The 20,880-nt window shown below is 44.3% G+C and overlaps 1 protein-coding gene across 5 annotated transcripts in view; it reads left to right on the top strand.

The window, feature by feature from the left end:
* slc4a5a (solute carrier family 4 member 5a) overlaps window positions 1–20,623 on the top strand; it is a 174,057-nt gene extending 153,434 nt beyond the window's left edge. For all 5 annotated transcript variants that reach the window (XM_073060084.1, XM_073060076.1, XM_073060094.1 and 2 more), the window contains 3 exons: window positions 10–174; window positions 14,986–15,056; window positions 19,834–20,623. In XM_073060084.1, coding sequence (XP_072916185.1) covers window positions 10–174; window positions 14,986–15,056; window positions 19,834–19,999 — 402 coding nt within the window. In that variant the 3' untranslated portion in view covers window positions 20,000–20,623. The remainder of the gene's footprint in view (window positions 1–9; window positions 175–14,985; window positions 15,057–19,833) is intronic.
* Window positions 20,624–20,880: the final 257 nt, after the last annotated feature.

Genomic DNA, 20,880 nt, shown 5'->3' with positions numbered 1-20,880 from the left:
ATGTGCTAGATCCTTGCTCTCATCCTCGTGAGAAAGATGCTGGATCTTGTCTTCTCCCAGCACGACCTCGCTTGGTTAGACGACATCTTACCGGAGAAAGACAAGAAGAAAGAAGAGGACAAGAAGAAAAAAAAGTTGAAGAGCAAAGACCAGGTCGGAGACGGCGTTGATGAGGTGAGCAGCCAATGGGGAGAAATTCTCTCGAGTTTAGTTGTACTTTGTGATTTCAACTCTTCCACTGAATCATAGAGTCATGGAATGCAACAGCACTGACACAGACCCTTCGGCCCATCTATCAATGGCAAGCGGTTAATCCACCTAATCCAATCAATCTGCACTGCGACCGTAGTCCTCCATACTCCTCCCATCCACGTTCCTCTTAAATGTTGAAATCAAACCCGCATCCACAACTTTCTCTGGCAGTTAGTTCCCCACTCTCACCACCCTCTGAGTGAAAAAGTCCCCCCTCGGGTTCCTCTTAAACATTCACCCGTCATCTATGACCTCCTGTTCTCATCTCACCCAGTCTTATTGGGAAAAGCCTGCTTGCATTAATACCTCTCATGGTTTTGTATACCTCTATCAAATTTCCCCTCATTCTCCTATGCTCCAGGGAATAATGTCCTAACCTATACAACCTTTCCCTGTAACTCAGTCCCTCAAGTCCTGGCATCATTTTTGTAAATTGTCTCTGTATCTTTCAATCTTATCAATACAGTATCTTTCCTGATGGTAGGGAACCAAGGCTGCTCACAATACTCCAATTTGGCCTCACCACTTTCCTCTGGAGCTGAAGCAAGCTCTAAATCCCGCTCAACATTTTAGGAACAGCATCGTCCCCTCTGCCATCAGATTTCTGAATTGTCCATGAACCTATGAGCTTACTGCCTGTTACACCACTGGCGTTTAGGGAAGCACTGAATGTCCTCCATCTCTGGCAAAGTTCAGGGCTTCCTTCACCATGTCACTATTGTCAGTCATGTCAGTCCTGGGTGGAGGCTCAGGAGTACCGTCGCAATCAGATGTAGGAGGATTTTTTCATTGCTGTTTCCGTAACATCTTTGTTTTACCAGTCAGGATTGTTAGCACTGAGTTTAATCCCTGAACCTGGAGGACCGGTAGACCATTCTTAGTCTGGCCTCTACCCTTTGACCTGTTTGGCATGGGTGACCCTACCAAGAGCCAAAGCATAAAGCCCGGACTCCAACCAACATAGCTCTCCAGGTCATTGAGGCACGCAAGCCTCCAAACCCGATGATAAGTTTGTGGTCCTCTAGGAGGAGGAAACGTGTAGGAGTACTGAACACCTATTTCCATCCTTTGCCCTTTGGTCTTCACCATTGGCCAAAGTCCTTTATCAATATTGCAGTTCTTAGTGGTGATATTGGAAAGCAAAACATGCTTCCATTTTCAGCTCAGTGTTGACTACCAACCAAAATGTACAGCAAAAGTGAATCAGGTACCAGTAATTGAAGCCAGGTCAGGAAGAAAAGAAACCCGGTTGGTTCTAGTGTTTATCTTTCCACAGATCAGAAACCAATTTGTGATCTGTACGTCCAGAATATGTGTGCATTGAATTTATCCAGTCAATCACAAGAAATTTTACAATGTTGTCAATGATGACTTGAGTTCTAGGGAAAGGTTGAATAGGTTAGGAGTTTTTCCGCCGAGTGTGGGAGACTGAGGGGAGATTTGATGGTAGTATACAAAATTATGAGGGACATAGACAGGGTAAATGAAAGCTGGCTTTTTTTCCACTGGGGTTGGATGGGACTACAGCTAGAAGTCGTGGTTTAAGAATCAAAGGTGAAATATTTAAGGAGATCATGAGGGGATCTTCTTCACTTAGAGAGTGGTAAGTGTGTGGGACAAGCTGCTAGTGGAAGTGGTGGATGCAGGTTTGATTTCAATTTGGATAGGTATGTTGGAATGGGATATGTAAGTCTATGGTCCTGGTGCGGCTAGATGGGACCAGGCAAAGTAACATAATAGCATGGTCTGGATGGGCCGAAGGGCCTGTTTCTGTGCTGTAGTGCTCTATGATTCTATTCACTTTCATGGGGTCACAGCAAGAGATGCGGGATTGAATTTCTAGTACATCCACCTTAATTCAGGCAACTTGCTGATTGGAAGAATTCTTCTGTTAGGTCAGATGTCTAAGCTGGTTCACCAAGATTAGTAGCCGGTGTTACTAATGACTGGTCACCAGGTCTGCCAGTTAGGTAACCAGATCATCGTCAAAGAGTAATGTTGGTTTTCTGGGTGCAGTCTTGGTGAAGGAGTTGCTATAGAAATATGGTTTGGTGAATGTCTACAATTGCCGGATGGTGCCAAGGGCTTGCAGCCCATGCCAACTGATATAGTCAACGTCAAGGCCCTGGCTTGAGCACATCAAAGGGCAGATTCCTGCTTAGCCAGGGATTGGAGACAGTTGTAGGAGTTACGCTGATGACTCCTGTATCCTCGCCTCAGACCTCACTCCGAGATGTCATGTTCTGGAAGTACAGAAAACGCTAATAAATGGCTTTTCTAACTATTTGGAAATCAGTTTGGCACTTGCTTCATTGGGTGCTATTTCTGTATGCTCTTCCCGCTCTCTGGAGTCCTCTCCGGAATTCCCACATTCATTTCCCACTGTCTGGTCCCAGTTCCCACATTCATTCCCACTCTCTGGTCTCAATTCCCACATTCATTTCCCACTCTCTGACCCCAGTTCCCACATTCATTTCCCACTCTCCGGTTCCAGTTCCCACATTAGTTTCCTGTTCTCCAGGGTCCTACTTCACACTCACTGGGGCACTGGTTCCCAATGTCCCTTTAAACTCAACTGGTTCCGTTTCCCATTCTCTTTAAACATAGTGTTTATCAGTCTACTGTGGAACATCTAAACAAAGAGAATTGAAAGTGGATTTGTTTATTATTAGAAATAAAATCCAATAGTCTGGTAGATCTGCCATAGACCAGATCAATGGAGTTTTACAGAATTAATTCCTCAGTGCATATTACAGAATGTACAAGCAATCAATATTAGTGAAGATAAATTTTATCTTGTCTTGAACCTAACAGTGTTTCTGTTTTAATAATATTAAATAATCTTCAAGGCTTCCTTGAAAGCAGGGACTGGAATCCAACAACTAAACTAAGGCCCGGAACAATCCATGTCAGAATGGAGTTGGTGGTGGGGAGTGGGGAAGAAGGGTAAATAGTCCATCTTCTTATGTCAGTTCCAAGTCCCGAGAACTTGTGTGTGAACCATCCCAACTGTAGGATTGAAGTGGAGCCGTGAAAATTACAAAGGAGGAAACTCCCACTCCTGGTAAGGTCCAGACAGAAGAGAATCTGCTGATGTTGGAAATATTGAGCAACACACACAAAATGCTGGAGGAACTCAGCAGGTCAGGCAGCGTCTATGGAAGAGAATAAACTGTTGACGTTACATGATGAAAGGTCTTGACCCGAAATGTCAACTGTTCATTTCTCTCTACAGCAGGAGTTCCCAACCCAAGCCCAGGCACCCCTTCCTTAATGGGATTGGTCATAGCATATAAAAAAAGATTGGGAACCCCTTATCTACTTGACCTATTGAATTGCTCCTGTATTTTGCGTGCATTGCTGATAAAGGCAGCATCACTTGTAGGACATTGCACCCTGCTGGCCAGTCTGTGATACTGCAGCAAGGACCGAGACCCAGGAGGTGAGTAAACCCCATTCCATTCCCCCGCTTTGTTAAAGCTGTGGGACCATCTTCCACTGCCTACATGGTGGCAGCAACAACTTCCATCCACATGGCACTTTTAACAGGGCAAAAAGACACCAAGCCAATGGCAGGAGAGTGATTGGCTGGCCATGGACTGAGATAATTGGGCCAGTGACTGAACATAGGCGGTGAGCCTTCAGAATGCTGTGGGCAAAGGGACAAGGCGTCAAGGCTGCCCATCTTCACTCAAAGGCAGCACTATTTATGACAGGTGCCAAGAATATGAAATTGATTGCAATACCTTTCATGTTAAACGTGTGTGTTGTACACTCTGATGCAGCTTCTTGCTGTGCCCTTGCGTTTATCGGGTGCCCTGGGAATCTCCTTGTGCACGTGGTACTCATTGAGGTTAAAACCCTTGAACTGACAGATCACATGTGAAAGTCACAGAGCCTTCACTGAACAATTGCTTGCTCTGCTGATCTCCCATCAGGACAGAGGTCAGTTCTAGTCCCTGTCCCCAGAAAGACAAATTTTCCCGATCAGTGTGAGGAAAACACCAGTAACCACATCAAAAATTGACCAACTTGGTCCGAACATGTGGGGAAAAGCCACTGGAAATGACACAGGCTCATTGCCTTTGTCTGGAGCACACTGCAACTGGAACTAGAGGCCTAGTTGAGATGGCTAGGGCCCACCACTGGAATCGAGACACAATACAAGACTGAAATGAGGACAGGATTCTAAACTGGACACTAGGTGAAAATCCAAAGGCGAGCTGATGATTGAGCACTGAACTTCAGCTCAAGTGCTCTTTAAATATTAAAATCCTGGCGCCAAAGCATGACTGCCAATTAGTGGGAGCGGCCTGAGCCAGCTATCCATCCTCTGAAGAGTTGGAGCACCTAAGCCCCGGAAGCTGCCGCGGTCAGGTGCGTATCATAACAGCAACATTGCCTCTTGTTCCTGGAATGCCTGCAGTCACAAGCTCAGGAGGTCTGAGCTCCCGTCAAGGGAACAAAAAGAAACTCACGTTCCTTCAAGCCCCTCTCAGTGTTTCAAAGCATACGGGAACCAGCAAAGTCAAATCACCAGTCCAATGTAAAAAATATTACTACTCATATCCGCAGATTCCACAAACATCAAGATAATATTGAGTAGGAATGGACTGAGGAGAAAATATTGGCTGGGATATCTCCCCGGCACTTCATATAATATCAGGGATAATCTTACATTCAAAGGAAAGCACAGATGGGCTTCTGATTAACATCTCATCTGAAAGTTCAAAGTCAAAGTACATACATGTCTCCATTTACAACCCTGCGATTCATTTTCTTGCCAGCACTCACAGTAAATACAAAGAAATACAAGAGAATCACTGGAAAACTACACACAAAGACGGACAAACAATCAACATGCAAAAGAAGACAAAATAAATAGAGAGAGAGATAAGTAAAACTGAGAGAGAGAGAAATTACTGAGGTCAGCTAAGAAGATCATCGGGGTCTCTCTTCCCGCCATTAGACACTTACACCACATACATGCTGCATCCCCAAAGCAAACAGCATTATGAAGGATCCCACGCACCCCTCATACAAACTCTTCTCCCTCCTGCCGTCTGGGAAAAGGCACCGAAGCATTCGGGCTCTCACAACCAGACCATGTAACAGTTTCTTCCCCCCAAGCCATCAGACTTCTCAATACACAGAGTCTGGACTGACACCAACTTACTGCCCTCTACTGTGCCTATTGTCTTGCTTATTATTTATTGTAATGCCTGCACTGTTTTGTGCACTTTAAGCAGTCCTGGGCAGGTCTGTAGTCTAGTGTAGTTTTTGTGTTGTTTTACATAGTTCAGTGTAGTTTTTGTATTGTTTCATGTAGCACCATGGTCCTGAAAAATATGATCTCGTTTTTACTGTGTACTGTACCAGTAGTTATGGTAGAAATGACAAAAAAAATTGACTTGAACTTGACTTGAGCTTACATACATACATACATACGTACATACATACATACATACATACTGAGAATTAATACTTGTCACATTTGCTGGTGGAAAAGGTCTTCATACCACACTGGTCAGTGAGGTGTAGAGCTGAAGTCTTTGTAAAGTGCATGAAGTAGAAGCCAGCAACAACAGCCAGGATCTTCAGGAAAGAAAATCAGGGATAGCTTCTTCCACTGGCCTGTGTCTAACCCATATCTCTTTAAACCTTTCCTATCCATGGACCTATCCAAATTCCTACAGCTTTCTGCAAATTCCCTCTATATAGTTCCTCCTCTAATTCTTGCTTACTAGAGTCATAGAAAAGTACAGCACAAAATCAGGCCCTTTGGCCCATCTAGTCTGTGCAGAGAAATTTAAATTGCATACTCCCATCGACCTGCACCGGAACCAGAGTCCTCCATCCAGGTACCTATCTTAAACATTGAATTGAGGTCACATGCACCACTTGTGCTGGCAGCTCGTTCTACACTCTCACCTCCCTCTGAGTATTGGGGGTCTGGGGAAGTGGGGGGGGCCTCAAGTACAACCCTGTCAAAGTGATCAGATCTTTCTTATTAACTAAGCTGGTGAGTATTTGCCTAAATAAGCCCGTGACACATAGTAGCAGAATTAGGACATTTGGCCCATCAAGTCTGTTCTGCCATTCCGTCATGTCTGATTTATTACCCCTTTCAACATTCTTCTGCCTTCTCCCCATAAATATTGACACCCTTACTAAACAAGATTCTATTAACCTCCACTTTAAATGTACCCAATGACTCGACCTCCTGAGCCGCCTGTGGAAATGAATTCCACAAATACACCACCCTCTGGCTAAAGCAATTCCTTATCATCTTCTGCAGCCATGCCCTCTCATTCTAGACCCACCCCCACTATAGGAAACATCCTCTTCACTGGTACACAGTACTGACATCTGACAAACTTTGTGTGCAAGGAAATGGGTTTCAGAGCCTCGACTGTTCTCCTAGTTACTCCATCTGGCCACTGTGTATGGGAACAATTTGTCCTTTCTTAAAAGGGTTGTTTTGTTGTTTTTTTGTACAATGAAATGCAAGCCTACCAGAATTGGCACTGGAATTTGTCTTAGCCATTTAGCCTCAAATCGTCTTGTACACCTCTCTCATCCTCCTTTGCTCCAAAGAGAGAAGCCCTAGCTCACTCTACCTCACAGGCATCATCCTGGTAAATCTCCTCTGCGCCCCTTCTAAATCTTCCACAACCTTCCTATAATGAGGCAACCAGAAGTGAACACAATACTCCAAGTGTGGTCTAACCAGAGTTTTATAACGCTGTAACATTATCTCATTCTTCTTGAACTCAATCCTCCTGTCTGATGAAGGCCAACACACCATATGCCTTCTTAACAAATCCTGTCAACTTGAGTGGTAATTCTGATATGTGACCAATCTGCTTTAGCAACTAAAAAGCTGCACACCAGAGCATTCAGTGCACCCTTCCATTCCTGGGGGAGGATTCACTGCACCCTTCCACTCCTGGGGGAGGACAAGGGGCTAAAACTATAGAAGGGTGTTCCTCAGCTGGTGGGGCATACAGTGAGGAATGACCACTTCCGCCTGGTAATTGACCATCCGGCTGAAAGTTCATACGAGTACAAGCCAAGAACCCGATCATAATTTCAACCTTGAGAATCTAATCTCGGTGCCAGGACACTTATTTCTCACAGTATGGGAATCATATTCTGCTATCTGTTCCACCCTGCCTTAGTACGCCTCCCCAAGGTTCAGGGACATGAGGCTCCTGAGCCAGGGCGGATAACTTCACTCAGACCAAATCTGAACGGATTCATCAACCTGTGGACCTGCTTTCAAAGATTCTACAATCTGTGTTCTCAATTATTTATTACTATTTGTTTTTTTCCTTTTTGTAACTGCAGAGTTTGTCCTCTTTTTCACATTGGTTATTTGACCATCTTTGTGTGTAGCTTTTCATCGATTCTATTGTCTTTCTTTGTATCTACTATAAAACTATAAATGAGCTTCCAGTAGAAGTAGTAGAGGCAGGTTCGATTTTGTCATTAAAAAAAAAAATTGGATAGGTATATGGACAGGAAAGGAATGGAGGGTTATGGGCTGAGTGCAGGTCGGTGGGACTGGGTGAGAGTAAGCATTCGGCACGGACTAGAAGGGCCGAGATGGCCTGTTTCCGTGCTGTAATTGTTATATGGTTACTACAAACCATCATAATTATGCACTGTGTCATATCAGGTAGGCGATTGTGGTTTTATCCATGACTGTGACTGTTCTACGGAAGCGGTTTGCCATTGCCTTCTTCTGGGCAGTGTCTTTATAAGATGGGTGACCCCAGCCATTATCAATGCTCTTCCGAGATTGTCCGCCTGGCATAGCCAGGACTTGTGATGTGCACCAGCTGCTCGTACGACCACCCATCTCCTGATCCTGCAGCTTCACGTGACCCTGATCGGGGAATGAAGCAGGTGTTACACCTCGTCCAAGGGTGACCTGCAGGCTAGCAGATGGAAGAAAAGCCTTACACCTCCTTTGGTGGAGATGTATCTCCACCCCGTCACCCACTACTGTGAATGCCCACAAGAAAATGAATCACAGGGTTGTATATGATGACATAAATATACTTTGATAATAAATTTTCTTTGAACTTTAAGAACAGTACTTCAGATTATTGGGCTTCTACACTTATTCTACACTTTTTTGTACATTGCTGCCAGTTTCAAGAGAACGATGTCTTGTCAACTAAATCCCTGAACACTCTGCCTGAAATTCCAGGTTTCCTCCCAAGACAAGACTTGCACTCGCTCTGCTCCAGTAAAGATTCCTCTGGAACCAATTGAAACGCAGAAAAACGGCTCCCAGGGCCCAGCTAGTGAGTAAAATAGCCAGCAGTGGCATGCTAGTTAACTCTTGAACTAGACGGGGGTTCCCAACTTTTTTTTATACCATGGAGCCATTAACCGAGGGATCTGTGGACCCCAGGATGGGAACCCCTGAACTAGACTCTCAACTAATCCACTGACCTCTTCCATATGTTTAATGCCAATAACCAATTCACTCACTAAATCCTTTAACAAGTTAATCAGTTCTCTTTTAATCATCTCTAATGATCAACTATTGAAGCCTTTAGCATGCTCTCTATATAGTGGCCATTTCTTTGCCTAGTGCATTTTCTCTTCCTATTAATCGCCATTGGTATATCTCCACAGGAATGGTGCCGAATTGATCATTAAATGTCAACTTTATTTGTCACATATGTGTTGAAACATACAGTTGTTTGTCTCAAGTCAAATCAGCAAGCATTGTGTTCAGCAGCTCATAAGTGTGGCCAAGCTTCCAAAGCCAACCTGGCATTCCCACGACACAGTAACCCAAACTTGTACGTCTTTGGAGTGTGGGAGGAAACCGGAGCATCCGGAGGAAACCCACACGGTCACGGGGAGAACGTACAAACTCCTTACAGACGGTGGCAGGAATTGAACCGTGATCAGTGATCGCTGGCATTGTAGCAGCATTATGCCACCATACGACGCCCTCGAGGATGATTAGTAGTCACTGTGAGATATATCAATCGAGAGCAGTGTGGGGCTGCTTCCGCACAGCTCTGGAATGTGGGTTCAATCCTGACATCGGGTGCCATCTACGTGAAACTTGCACGCTCTCCCTGTGAGTGATGGACAGAGGTTCTACAGATGCCGGAGGTCTTGAGAAACGCACGCAAAATTCTGGAGGGACTCGGCAGGTCTGGCAGCATCTCTGGAGGAGAATAAACTGTCAACGTTTCAGGCTGAAACCCTTCATCAGAACTGGAAAGGAAAGGGGGCAGAAGGCAGGTAAAGAAGGAACAGGAAAGGAAAAGTACAACTTGCCAGGTGAAAGGTGAAAACAGGGAGGGGTCGGTGGGTGGATAGGGAGAGGGAGTGAGATCAGGTGAGGGAATGATGGGTGGAAGAGATAAAGAGCTGAAGAAGAGGAACCCACCCAAACACCCACCTTCCCTATTTTCCCCCCTCCCCCACCTACCCACCCATCAACCCCTCACCTAATCTCATCTATCACCTCACACAAAATGCTGGTGGAACACAGCACGCCAGGCAGCATCAATAGGAAGAAGTACAGTTGACGTTTCCAGCCGAGACCCTTCATCCTGATGAAGGGTCTCGGCCCAAACCGTTGACTGTACTTCTCCCTATAGATGCTGCCTGGCCTACTGCGTTCCACCAGCATTTTGTGTGTGTTGCTTGAATTTCCAGCATCTGCAGATTTCCTCGTGTTCACCTATCACCTGCCAGCTTGTACTCCTTCCCTTCCACCCCACCTCCTTATTCTCCCTCTGATCCCTTCCTTTCCAGTCCTGATGAAGAGTTTCAGCCAAAACAGCAACTGTTTATTCCCCTCCATAGATGCTGCCTGACCTGCTGAGTTGCTCCGGTGTGTGTGTGTGTGTGTGTGTGTGTGTGTGTGTGTGTGTGTGTGTGTGTGTGTGTGTGTGTGTGTGTGTGTGTGTGTGTGTGTGTGTGTGTGTGTGTGTGTGTGTGTGTGTGTGTGTGTGTGTGTGTGTGTGTTGCTCCCGGCTTCCTCCCACACCCGACCAATGTGTTGGTAGGTTAATCAGTTAATGTAAATTGCCCCAAGTGGAGGTAGGTGCCAAAACGAACCTAAGGGAAAGTTGGTGGACATGAGAGACGGGCACAGGGAAATACAGAGTGTGGAAAGGGACTTGGAGATTGCTCTGTTGAGAGCCAACATGGACCTGGTAGGCCAAAGTATCTCCTGTGTAGCAATAAGTAAGTTTCAACACAACTTTCGACATTCAGCTGCCAACAATGTGAAACCCAAGGGCGCAGCCCCAGAATAAAGGGGTGCCCCTTTAGAACAGAGATGAAAAATGCTCGTTCTTCAACCATGGTGAATCGGTGGAATTCGTTGCCACAGATGGCAATGGTGGCCAGGTCACTGGGTATACTTGAGGCAGATGTTGATAGGTTTTTGATTTTAAGTGGATTAAGGGATTTTGGAAGAAGGCAGGGGAATGGAGTTTAACAAAATCAGCCATGATCGAGTGACAGAGCTGACTCAATGGGCTGAGTGGCCTAATTCTGCTCCTATGCCTTGTGGAAATAGATTTAACACAAGAACGCAGGGTACTAGCTTAGGTGGGTGTGAGTCAGCATAGACCAGTTGGGCTGAATGGCCTGTTTCCATACTGTATGACTCTAAGAACACATGAAAGTAGGAGAAAGAGAAGGAAATCATGACCATGGCTGATCTAGGCCAGCCTCAACTCTTCTTCTGTGCCAGTCCCTTACGACTATCATGCACTGGATCTTTTAAATATTTGTCCACTTCCTCCTAAATGATCTGCCTTCAAGGACAGAGATTCAACACCCTCTGGGCACCCTGGTACTGTAGCGGTTAGCACAACGTGATCACAGCTCAGAGAGTCGGTTCTTGGAGTTCATCTCCAACATCCTCTGTAAGAAAGTTTGTACATTCCTCCTGTGTGCATGTGGGTTTTCTCTGGGTGTTCCGGTTTCCTCCCACAGTCTGAAGACGATTAGTAGGTTAATTAGTCATTTAAACTGTCAGAGAGGCATAAAATTATAGAAAAGGACAGCACATAAACAGGCCTTGAGCCCATTGGGTCCATGCCTAACTATTAAAACTGCCTATTGCCATTGGCCTGCATGGGACAATAGTCCTCTGTACCCCCTACCATCTATGTACCAATCCAAGTTTCTCTTAAACGTTGAAATCAAGCTCACATGCACCATTTACGTTGGCAGCTCATTCCACGTGCCCACAACTCTGAGTGAAGAAGTTTCCCCTCATGTTCCCCTTAAACTTTTCACCTTTCACCCTTAACCCATGACCTCTAATTGTAGTCCCTCTTGTCAGTGGAACAAGCCTGCTTGCATTTACCCTATCTATACCCCTCATAATTTTGTATACCTCTAACAAATCTCCCCTCAATCTTCTATGTTCCACAGAATAAAGTCCAAACTTATTCCATCTTTCCTGATAATTCGGGCCACCCACACCTGGTAACATCCTTGTAAATCTTCTCTGTACTCTTTCAACCTTACTTACATCCTTTCTGGACAAAACTGCATACAATACTCCAAATTAGGCTTTACCGGCATCTCACACGACTTCAACCTAACATCCCATCTCCTGCACTCAGCACTGTGTGGTTAGGCTAAGATTAAATCCGTGGGTAACTAGGCAGTGTGGTTTGATGGGCAGGAAAATCCTGTTCTGTGCTGTATCTCTAAAGTTTTAAAAAAGACATTTCTATACAACTTAGTTTTTAAATGTCCAGCCCTATTTGTTGCTCTATCCCCTTGTTCATGACTCTCACTTCCAGTAAATATTTGAAGCTGCTGGCTGCTAACTTCAGTAGATGAGAACTTGATGTCTTCATAAAGTATCAATATTTTTAGAAAGAACAGTTTATCTCTGATAAATTTGGATAATTTTCAATATTTAAGTCAGAGCATGAAGATTGCATTTATAATTGACAATCGCAACAATTATCGTGACTGGGACAATGAAATATATTTAGAAGCTCTAGAGTAAGCTCTCATGTCTTTGATGAACAACGAATTGAGGCCCCCCCCCACCCCGTTGGTCGGGATTGACCATGGATGTTGCCTCTAGGATATTGTCCCGCCAGACTGGATCGCACGATATGGAGAGCAAGCTGTTGCACCGAATTATTTCACAAAGAAATCAAATAGAGGAAAGATTTGTGGAAACCAAGTCAGAACTTGTCCTAAAAGGAGAACTGAGAGCAGTTTTAAATGCCTTATCTAAGAAAAGATGTGCTGGCATTGGAGAGGGTCCAGAGGAGGCTCACAAGAATGATCCCAGAAATGAATGGGTTAACATGTTTGATGGCTCTGGGCCTATACTTGCTGAAGTTTAGAAGAATGAGAGAAGTTCTCAGTGTAACCTATGGAGTATCAAAAGGCCTAGATAGACTGGATGTGGAGAGGATCTTTCCCAAGAGCAGGGGGGCACAGCCTTGGAATACAATAACATCTATTTAAACCAGGTGAGGGGGAGTTTCTTAAACCAGAGGATGATGAATCTATGGAATTCATTGCCACAAATGGCTGTAGAGTCCAAGTCACTGGGTATTTTAAAGTGAAGGTTGATTAGTGAGAACATTAACAGTTACAGGGAGAAGGAAGGAGAATGGGGAGGGATAATATTGAATGGTGGAGCATACTCAATAGGTGAATGGTCAAAGTCTGCTCCAATATCTTATGTCTTAAAAAAGGTTAAATTCCATACACTATTGGGACCGATTCCAACTCTTGTCATGAACTTCACTGTGTTGAATCTCAATAGTTCTCTGCTTTTGAGGGCAGTAGAAGGCAGATCATTAGAATAGAATTTATTTAAATCTTACATCCATCCCACAACATGAGGTAATGAAAATCTTTGCGTTATGACTCTGTCACAATGTACAGACGTGAATTTATAAGTCTAATGGCTTGTAGGAAAAGGCTGTCCCGTAGCCTGTTGGTTAATGCTGCAGTAGCGTTAGTGTTTGCCAGATGAAGGAACTGAAGCAGTTTGTGGTTGGGGTGACTGGTGCCCCCGATTACCTTCCAGGCCTTCTTTCTGCACCTGTTGCTATAAATGTCCTCCATGCAGGGTAATTCACATCCACAGATGCACTAGGCTATCCGTACCACTCTCTGCAGTGCCCAGCGATCAAGGTTGGACCAGTTCCTGTACCAGGCGGTGATGAAGCCAGTCAGGATGCCCTCAATGGTGCCCCTGCAGAAGGTCTTGAGGATTTGGGGGCTCATGCCGAATTTCTTCAGTTTCCTGATGTGGAAGAGTCCCTATTGTGTTTTTTTTTGTCATAAAGCCAATGTGAACAGTTGCTTTTTTTTGCTAGTGTGTACAGCAAGTGTGTGCATTGCATGGAGACGGATAAATATTTAAAATATTCAACAGGTCAGGTTGCATCAGCTGGAAGAGAAACGGAGTCAGTGACTCAGGTTGAATATCCTTCGCCAGAAGTGGAAGGAGAGAAGATGACCCTGGCAGGGTGATAGAAGATGAGGATGAAGCAAAGGTTAAAGCATGAGGAACTATTTCTGAGGGAGCTTGGTTCTCGAAGAGGTCACAGAAATGGTGGTGGGGGGGACGATGAGTGGGACTGGATTACAGACGTACTGGGAACAAGAATTGATAGATAGATAGATAGATAGATAGATACTTTATTCATCCCCATGGGGAAATTCAACATTTTTTCCAATGTCCCATACACTTGTTGTAGCAAAAACTCATTACATACAATACTTAACTCAGTAATAATATGATATGCATCTAAATCACTAACTCAAAGCATTAATAATAGCTTTAAAAAAAAAGTTCTTAAGTCCTGGCAGTTGAATTGTAAAGCCTAATGGCATTGGGGAGTATTGACCTCTTCATCCTGTCTGAATTGTGAATTTTTAACTGAATTTATTGCCATCATGAGCGGCTGGACAAACTTGGGTTGTTTTCTCTGGAGCGATAGAGACTGAGGGTAGACCTGACAGAGGTTTATACGATTATGAGAGACATGGAGTAGACAGAGAATATCTGTTTCCCAAGTTTGAAGTGTCTAATACCAGAGAGCTTTCATTGAAGGTGAGAGGGGGCAGGTTCAAGGGGGATGTGAGTGGTACATTTTTTACTCAGAGTTGTGGATGCCTGGTATGGTGGTGGAGGCAAATATGTCAGAGGCATTTCTGTGCAGTTCTGTTCGATGGTCTATGTTTAAAGCAGGAGCCAGTATGGATCGGCGAGCACGGAGATGGAATCCTTTCATAGAACTTTCATAGAACTATGGAGAGAGGGGATTGATGGAAACCAGCTGAGATCTACAACACGGAATGTACAGACGGGGAATGTTGGAAACATAAACACAAGGGATTCTACAGATGCTGGAAATTCACATCAACACACATGCACACAGTGCGAGAGCAACTTGGGAGGTTAGGCAGTATCTGTGGAGAGGAATAAACAGTCAACGTTTCAGGCTGAGACCCTTCATGATGAATGCAACACTCAGCATGTCAGGCAACATCTGCAAAGAAAGAAACAGGTTTAATGTTTCACTTTGATGGCCATTCTGTTTCTCGCTCCACAGATGTTGCCTGAGCCACTGGATATTTCCAGCACTCACTGCTTTTACTCCAGATTTGGCTTCTTTTTTGAGGCTCACCATGGAGCTTGTTTAATATAGTGAGCTCACCTGAACTGTGAATGTGATTTGTTCCCAGGAGAAAGGTCCTCCAATTGGAGCTGTACATGCTGAAGCATCACCAAGCAACTCTGATTCACTCGACCGCAGGTTGGTGTTCATACCCCACTAATTTTCTGATGACTGATGACATGAATTATTGTTCTTCTCTCTCCACAGATGCTGCCTGACCTGCTGAGTATTTCCTGCAGTTCGGTATCTATTTCAGATTTTCATCGTCTGCAGTATTAAACTTCTCCAATTGTCGGCATTGTTGCAGCATTGCTTCTCTCTCTCTCTTTCTCCTTTTATTTCTCTTTCTCTTTCACTCTCCCTCTCCCTCCCTCTCTCCCCCCTCCCCCTCTCTCTCCCTCTCCCTCCCTCTCTCCCCCCTCCCCCTCTCTCCCCCTCCCCTCCCCCTCTCTCCCCATCCCCCTCTCTCCCCCTCTCACTCCCATCCCCCTCTCTCCCCCCTCTCCCCCTCTCTACCCCCTCTCTCCCCACCTCTCCCCCTCTCTCCCCCCTCCCCCTCCTCCCCTCTCTTCCCCCTTCCTCTCTCTACCTCCTCCCTCTCTCTCTGTCCTCCATGGACACATCCTCTAGACAGATCATCTTTGACTGAGCACCCTCTGTCAGGCGGAATCACCACCACTTGTGTCACACAGTCTGTCCTGTTCTCCATCCTATCTCAAGCCTCCGTCTCTGTTCTCCCATGCCCTTCTCTGAAGGTCATGGATACAGTATACAGTACCCTGTGGCCCAGCAGATCCATGTTTCCTGACAAGGGGACTCAGTCTGCTTGTCAGGTGAGACTTTTAGCTCTGAAGCAATCTCAGGTTCTGGGGCTTCCTCCGGTGTGGTTGTAGGAGTTGAGTCCGGATCTGCAGGAAGTGGTTCTGATGGCTCTTAGACACCTTTCTCCTCTAACAATTCACTCTATGCTCCTCAACTGATCAATGTGTCATCTCCAGATGATATCAGATGGAATCTGCACTGTGTAGGACAGTGGTCCAGTTCTGTCCTTGATCTTTCCAAGTATCCACCTTTGATCACCTCTGAAGTCCCTGCTTGTCCAGAAGTGAAGCATTGAACCTCCTTGTTTGCGGAACACTCAATTTGCCTCAACTGCTTGTCCTGACATTAGGTTTGAGGAGATCCAAGTGTGAGTGCAAGAAACAACCCTGGAACAGCAGAGCAGGCGAGTTGTTGGTTGTGGAGTTTGCTGCATTGTGATATGCAAAGAGGAAATTGATAAGCTTCTGATTCAGTGCTAGTGTAGTTTGTTCTGCTGATGTTTATCAAAGTGTGTTCTTTAGATTCTGGACAAAGCTTTCCACCAAGCCATTTGTAGCTGGGTGGATTGGTGTGGATGTAATATATCTTATTCCTTTCATTTTCAGGAATGACTGAGACTGCTCCATAACAAACTCTGGTCCATTGTCACTGACTAAATGTTCTGGAGCACCAATCCTTGAGAAGGGGCTTCTCAACACGTCTACAGTGTACGAAGCTCCAGTGGGGGGTATCGGGAACAATTCTGGCCAATTTGTAGCTGTATCCATTATTACAAGAAATGTGTGCCCATGAACGGTCTGACAAAATCCATGTGAATCCTCTGCCAGGGCATTGCAGGGATGAGAAGGCATTGCTCTTGGCATCTTCTGGACATTGGCATCCCTAACAGTGCAAGGCAAAGTGCTGGTTTTGCCGGTCTATCCCAGGCCACCAGACAAATTTTGAGCCGGTGCTTCCATTTTGACCATACCTAGATGACTTAGGAGTCCTTAAGGCAGTCCAACATTACCTTCAATCTCGTTCTGGCAACCTCTTCTTGCGACGACACCGGTGCCAAGTTGTATTGGCCCTTGCCCTTCCCTTGGTAAATCCATCAGCATTCTCATGATTAGTTGTCCTCTTGAATTCGGTCTTGTAACTGTGTCCTCCAAGAAACAGAAACCATCTCTGTATTCGAGCTGCTGCTGTTAGTGGAATACCCTTCTGTGGAGTGAAAATGGACACTAGTGGCGATGATCAGTAATGAGGAAAACTCTCTCCCAAACAAATACTGAGCAAAATGTTTTACACCCAAAGTCAGACTCAAGGCCTCTGTCAATCTGTGCATAATTTTTCTCTGCAGCGGTAAAGGAACGTGATGCAAAGGAAGTGTGTGTTCACTTCCATCATTCATAATATGTGACATGTCTGCACTTATACATTAAGGAGAGGTGTTACAGGCTAGCTTCACTGGACAATGTGGATTATAATGTGTGAATACAGTGTTTTTCATCAACAGCAAGCAGATTAATGCTGTTTTGGAACTGCAACTTAATGTCTTCTTTCTCTCTTCCCTGTGCGGTCCATTTATTGTTGTCTGCCTGACATGCTCTTTGTATGTGTCCTACTTTGTTGCATTTTCTGTAGGCTTCACCTTTAAACCTGCATTCGTCTGGTGAACGTGAGCACTTGCCACAATGGTAATACAAATTGTTTGGCCAGGCAGGTTTCTATTTTATTACTTTATTACTTTATTTTATTGTCGCCAAACAATTGATACTAGAGCATACAATCATCACAGTGATATTTGATTCTGCGCTTCATGCTCCCTGGAGTACAAATCGATAATAAATATAACAAAAATTTAAATTATAAATCATGATAAAAAATAGAAAAGGGAAAGTAAGGTAGTGCAAAATAAAATTTAGACGTTGCAATTTTGTTCAAACTCACTTTCATTCTGGACTGCAAATCGATTGCATCTTAGGCTGTTGTTTACATTGATACAGCAATTTCTACTGCTCTTTTAAATGTGAGTTTTGCTTCAGTTAGGAGCCATTTTTGAATGCTTTCTTGTAAAATTCCACAGACTAAACAATCTCTCAGTGCATGATTAAGCCCATCTCTGAACTGACAATGCCTGGACAATCTTCAGTTCAGCCACTTAGGCTGAAATGGACTTCCCTTCCTTTTTATTCCACCTATGAAACCTAAAGCATGCTGCAATAAACAATGATTTTGGTTTTGAATGTTCCCGCATTACATTTACAATATTTGCAAAAGCTCATTTTGACAGTTTGGTTGGAGCAGTTAAACTTCTAAGCAAACTGTGTGGGTTTTCCACCAAACATGCTCAGAAAAGCGGGAACTCGTTTCTGATCAACTATTCCATTGGCTTTAAAATACTGCTCAGTTTGTTCAGTCTACATCACCCTGTTGCACAACATCTGTTGTGTAATTGAACACATCTATCTTTCCGATGTAGCTAGCTAGTTCTGCTTTTGTTATTTATTGTTATTATCCTCAGTACTCACTGTTTCTGACCCCAAGAAGTTGGTCAGTTTTCTGCCTTTTTTTTTGAAGTTGACCACTTTTCTCCTCTTCCGGAGAAACGTGTGCTGTGCTTTTTATTAAACTCAAACAACTCTCTCTCCCCCACTTGCAAAGAAGAAAAAAATGTGCTGTGGTTCAACAGGTAGGTCGTCATCTCAATTCGATTTACAACTGACTCTTCACCACTGTTATGTTTTGTATCTCCAAAAACAATTCAAAAGGGAAACATGGGAGCTGGGGGAAATGTGTCTGATTAGTTTTACTTTCTTTAGTGAGGAGCTTCTCATATGATAAGTCTTTCAATCCCAGAATCATTTTCATGAACTTCCTTCGAATCCTCTCCAGTGTTAGCACATCCTTTCTTAGATAAGGGGCCCAAAACTGCTCAAAGACTGCACTCACCCTATCTGAGCCCCTTGTGATCTTATAAAATCACCCTTCAGTTTCCTACACTCCAAAGAACAAAGTCCCAGCCTGCCCAACCTCTCCCTATAACCCAGTCTCTCGAGTCTGGGCAATACCCTCGTAAGCCTTTTCTGCACTCTTTTCATCTTAGGAACATCTTTTCTATAGCAAGGAATCCAGAACTTGAATGCAATATTTCCATTGTGTCCGCAGCAACATCTTGAACAACTGTTACATACCGTCAGCCCTAATGTGCAATATCTCAACCCCTATAGTCCTGCCTTCTTGTTTGATAAGTAACTCTTCCCAGTTCTGCTGAAATTTGATTGATGATGCGGTCTTAATGTTGCTTCTCTCTACAGATGCTATCCGTCCTCCTAGAGTCATGGAGTCATAGAAAATTACAGCACTGAAACAGCCCATCTAGTCCATGCCAAACCATTTAAATTGCCTACTCACATCAACCTGCACCAGGACCGTACCACTACCATCCATGTACCTATCCAAACTTCTCTTAAGCGTTGAAATCAAGCCTGTGTGCACCACTTGTACCAGCAGCTCGTTCCACACTCTCTAGACCTCCTGAGTGAAGAGGTTTCCCCCTCATGTTCCTCTTAAACTTTTCACCTTTCACCCTTAACCCATGACCTGTGGCTGTAGTCCCACCCAACCTCAGTGGAAAAAGCCTACTTGCTTTTACGCTATTTATACCCCTCATAGTTGGCGTGTGGCCAAGTGGTTAAGGCGTTCATCTAGTTATCTGAAGGTCGCTAGTTCGAGCCTTGGCTGAGGCTGCGTGTTAACCACACATTGCTCTGCGACGACACCAGTGCCAAGCTGTATGGGTCCTAACGCCCTTCCCTTGGACAACATCGGTGGCGTGGAGAGGGGAGACTTGCAGCTTGGGCAACTGCCGGTCTTCCATAAAAAAAATCCCTTGCCCAGGCTTGCACCCTGGAAACTTTCCAAGGTGCAAATCCATGGTCTATCGAGACTAACGGAGGCCTACACTACACTACACAATTTCCTGTTTCCTGCACTTCCTGTTTTTATTATTTCAGAGTCTCAATAAATGTAGCTTGTCATATTTCAAAGACTTTCTTAGTACTGTTCCAAAACAAAGAGAATAATATTTCTATTCTGAATCTCTTGGCAGCATAACTTTACACCTCAAGATTTCCTGCCCATCCTCTCCTGCTTTCAGCTACTCGCGGAATGCCATTTGCTCAGTTCCACAGTTTAAGATAGAAATGGAGTCTGATTATGAAGACGTAAACGCAGAAAAGGCTTGGAGAGACCAGGGCGGCGAAACCACTTTGTAGCTTGTTCAGCTGCGGCTTCAGCCTTGCAACAGGTCCTACTGGGGAGACTTTGCTAGCACTCGGACCTCGCGTTCTGCTGACGAGCTGACAGCATTTGCGTGTGTTAACCCTCCCGAGAACCACACTTTGTCCAGATCCGAGTGTTTACTGCAAGCGAAGACTTCAATACATCTGTGCCGTGCTTTAAATGTGCTGTGTAAAATATGCTTTAAAGGACAAAGACATTATTATTAAAAGTTTAGTAAACAACAGGTAGTGCCAATCAGATGAGATTGCAACATATTACAAGACATTCCAGGAATTAGGAAGTTGCTTTGAAGCAATTGTAAGTTCACTTTCGACGTTTAACGATGTTATAAAGTGGTTGATCCAAGACTTATGTATATGAATCCTTTGCCATCGTTTTGCCTATCTTTCCTTCGTGAGTTCCACACTGTTGAAAGCGGGTTTTGCTCCGTTCCTGTCTGCAAGGTTTATTTTGATGGTGAGAGCAACTTTCTGCTTTTACGAAAATGTGTTTTTTGAATTATTTTGCACTTTGCGCAGGGTAGACATAAGTTAGACGGTGTAAGATGGGTAGCTGTTAACTATTTGATTGATTTTAATGTAAAAACTTTAAAAGTTCCTAGACTGTAGTTGTTTCATTTGATGTTGATTCACATTTATTCCTATTTAAGTGCTACAGAAGTGGAAATACTTGATCAAGATTATTGACAGATTAAGATTGCTCTACAAAAAAATCAAACATGTTTTTCTTTGCTCTTTTTTAATTTATTTTGTAATTGTTGTATTTAAAATAATGTTGATCTGCAAGAAGTACAAACTAGTGCAGCGAGCTTTCCTAATTTTATCTTCATGCTGATACAACACAAAGGAATCCG

The sequence above is a fragment of the Hemitrygon akajei genome, chromosome 1, assembly GCF_048418815.1.
Source record: "Hemitrygon akajei chromosome 1, sHemAka1.3, whole genome shotgun sequence".
In the NCBI taxonomy this organism is placed as follows: domain Eukaryota; kingdom Metazoa; phylum Chordata; class Chondrichthyes; order Myliobatiformes; family Dasyatidae; genus Hemitrygon; species Hemitrygon akajei.
Note: the sequence above shows the minus strand (reverse complement) of the source record. Positions and strands in the feature narration are given on the sequence as shown.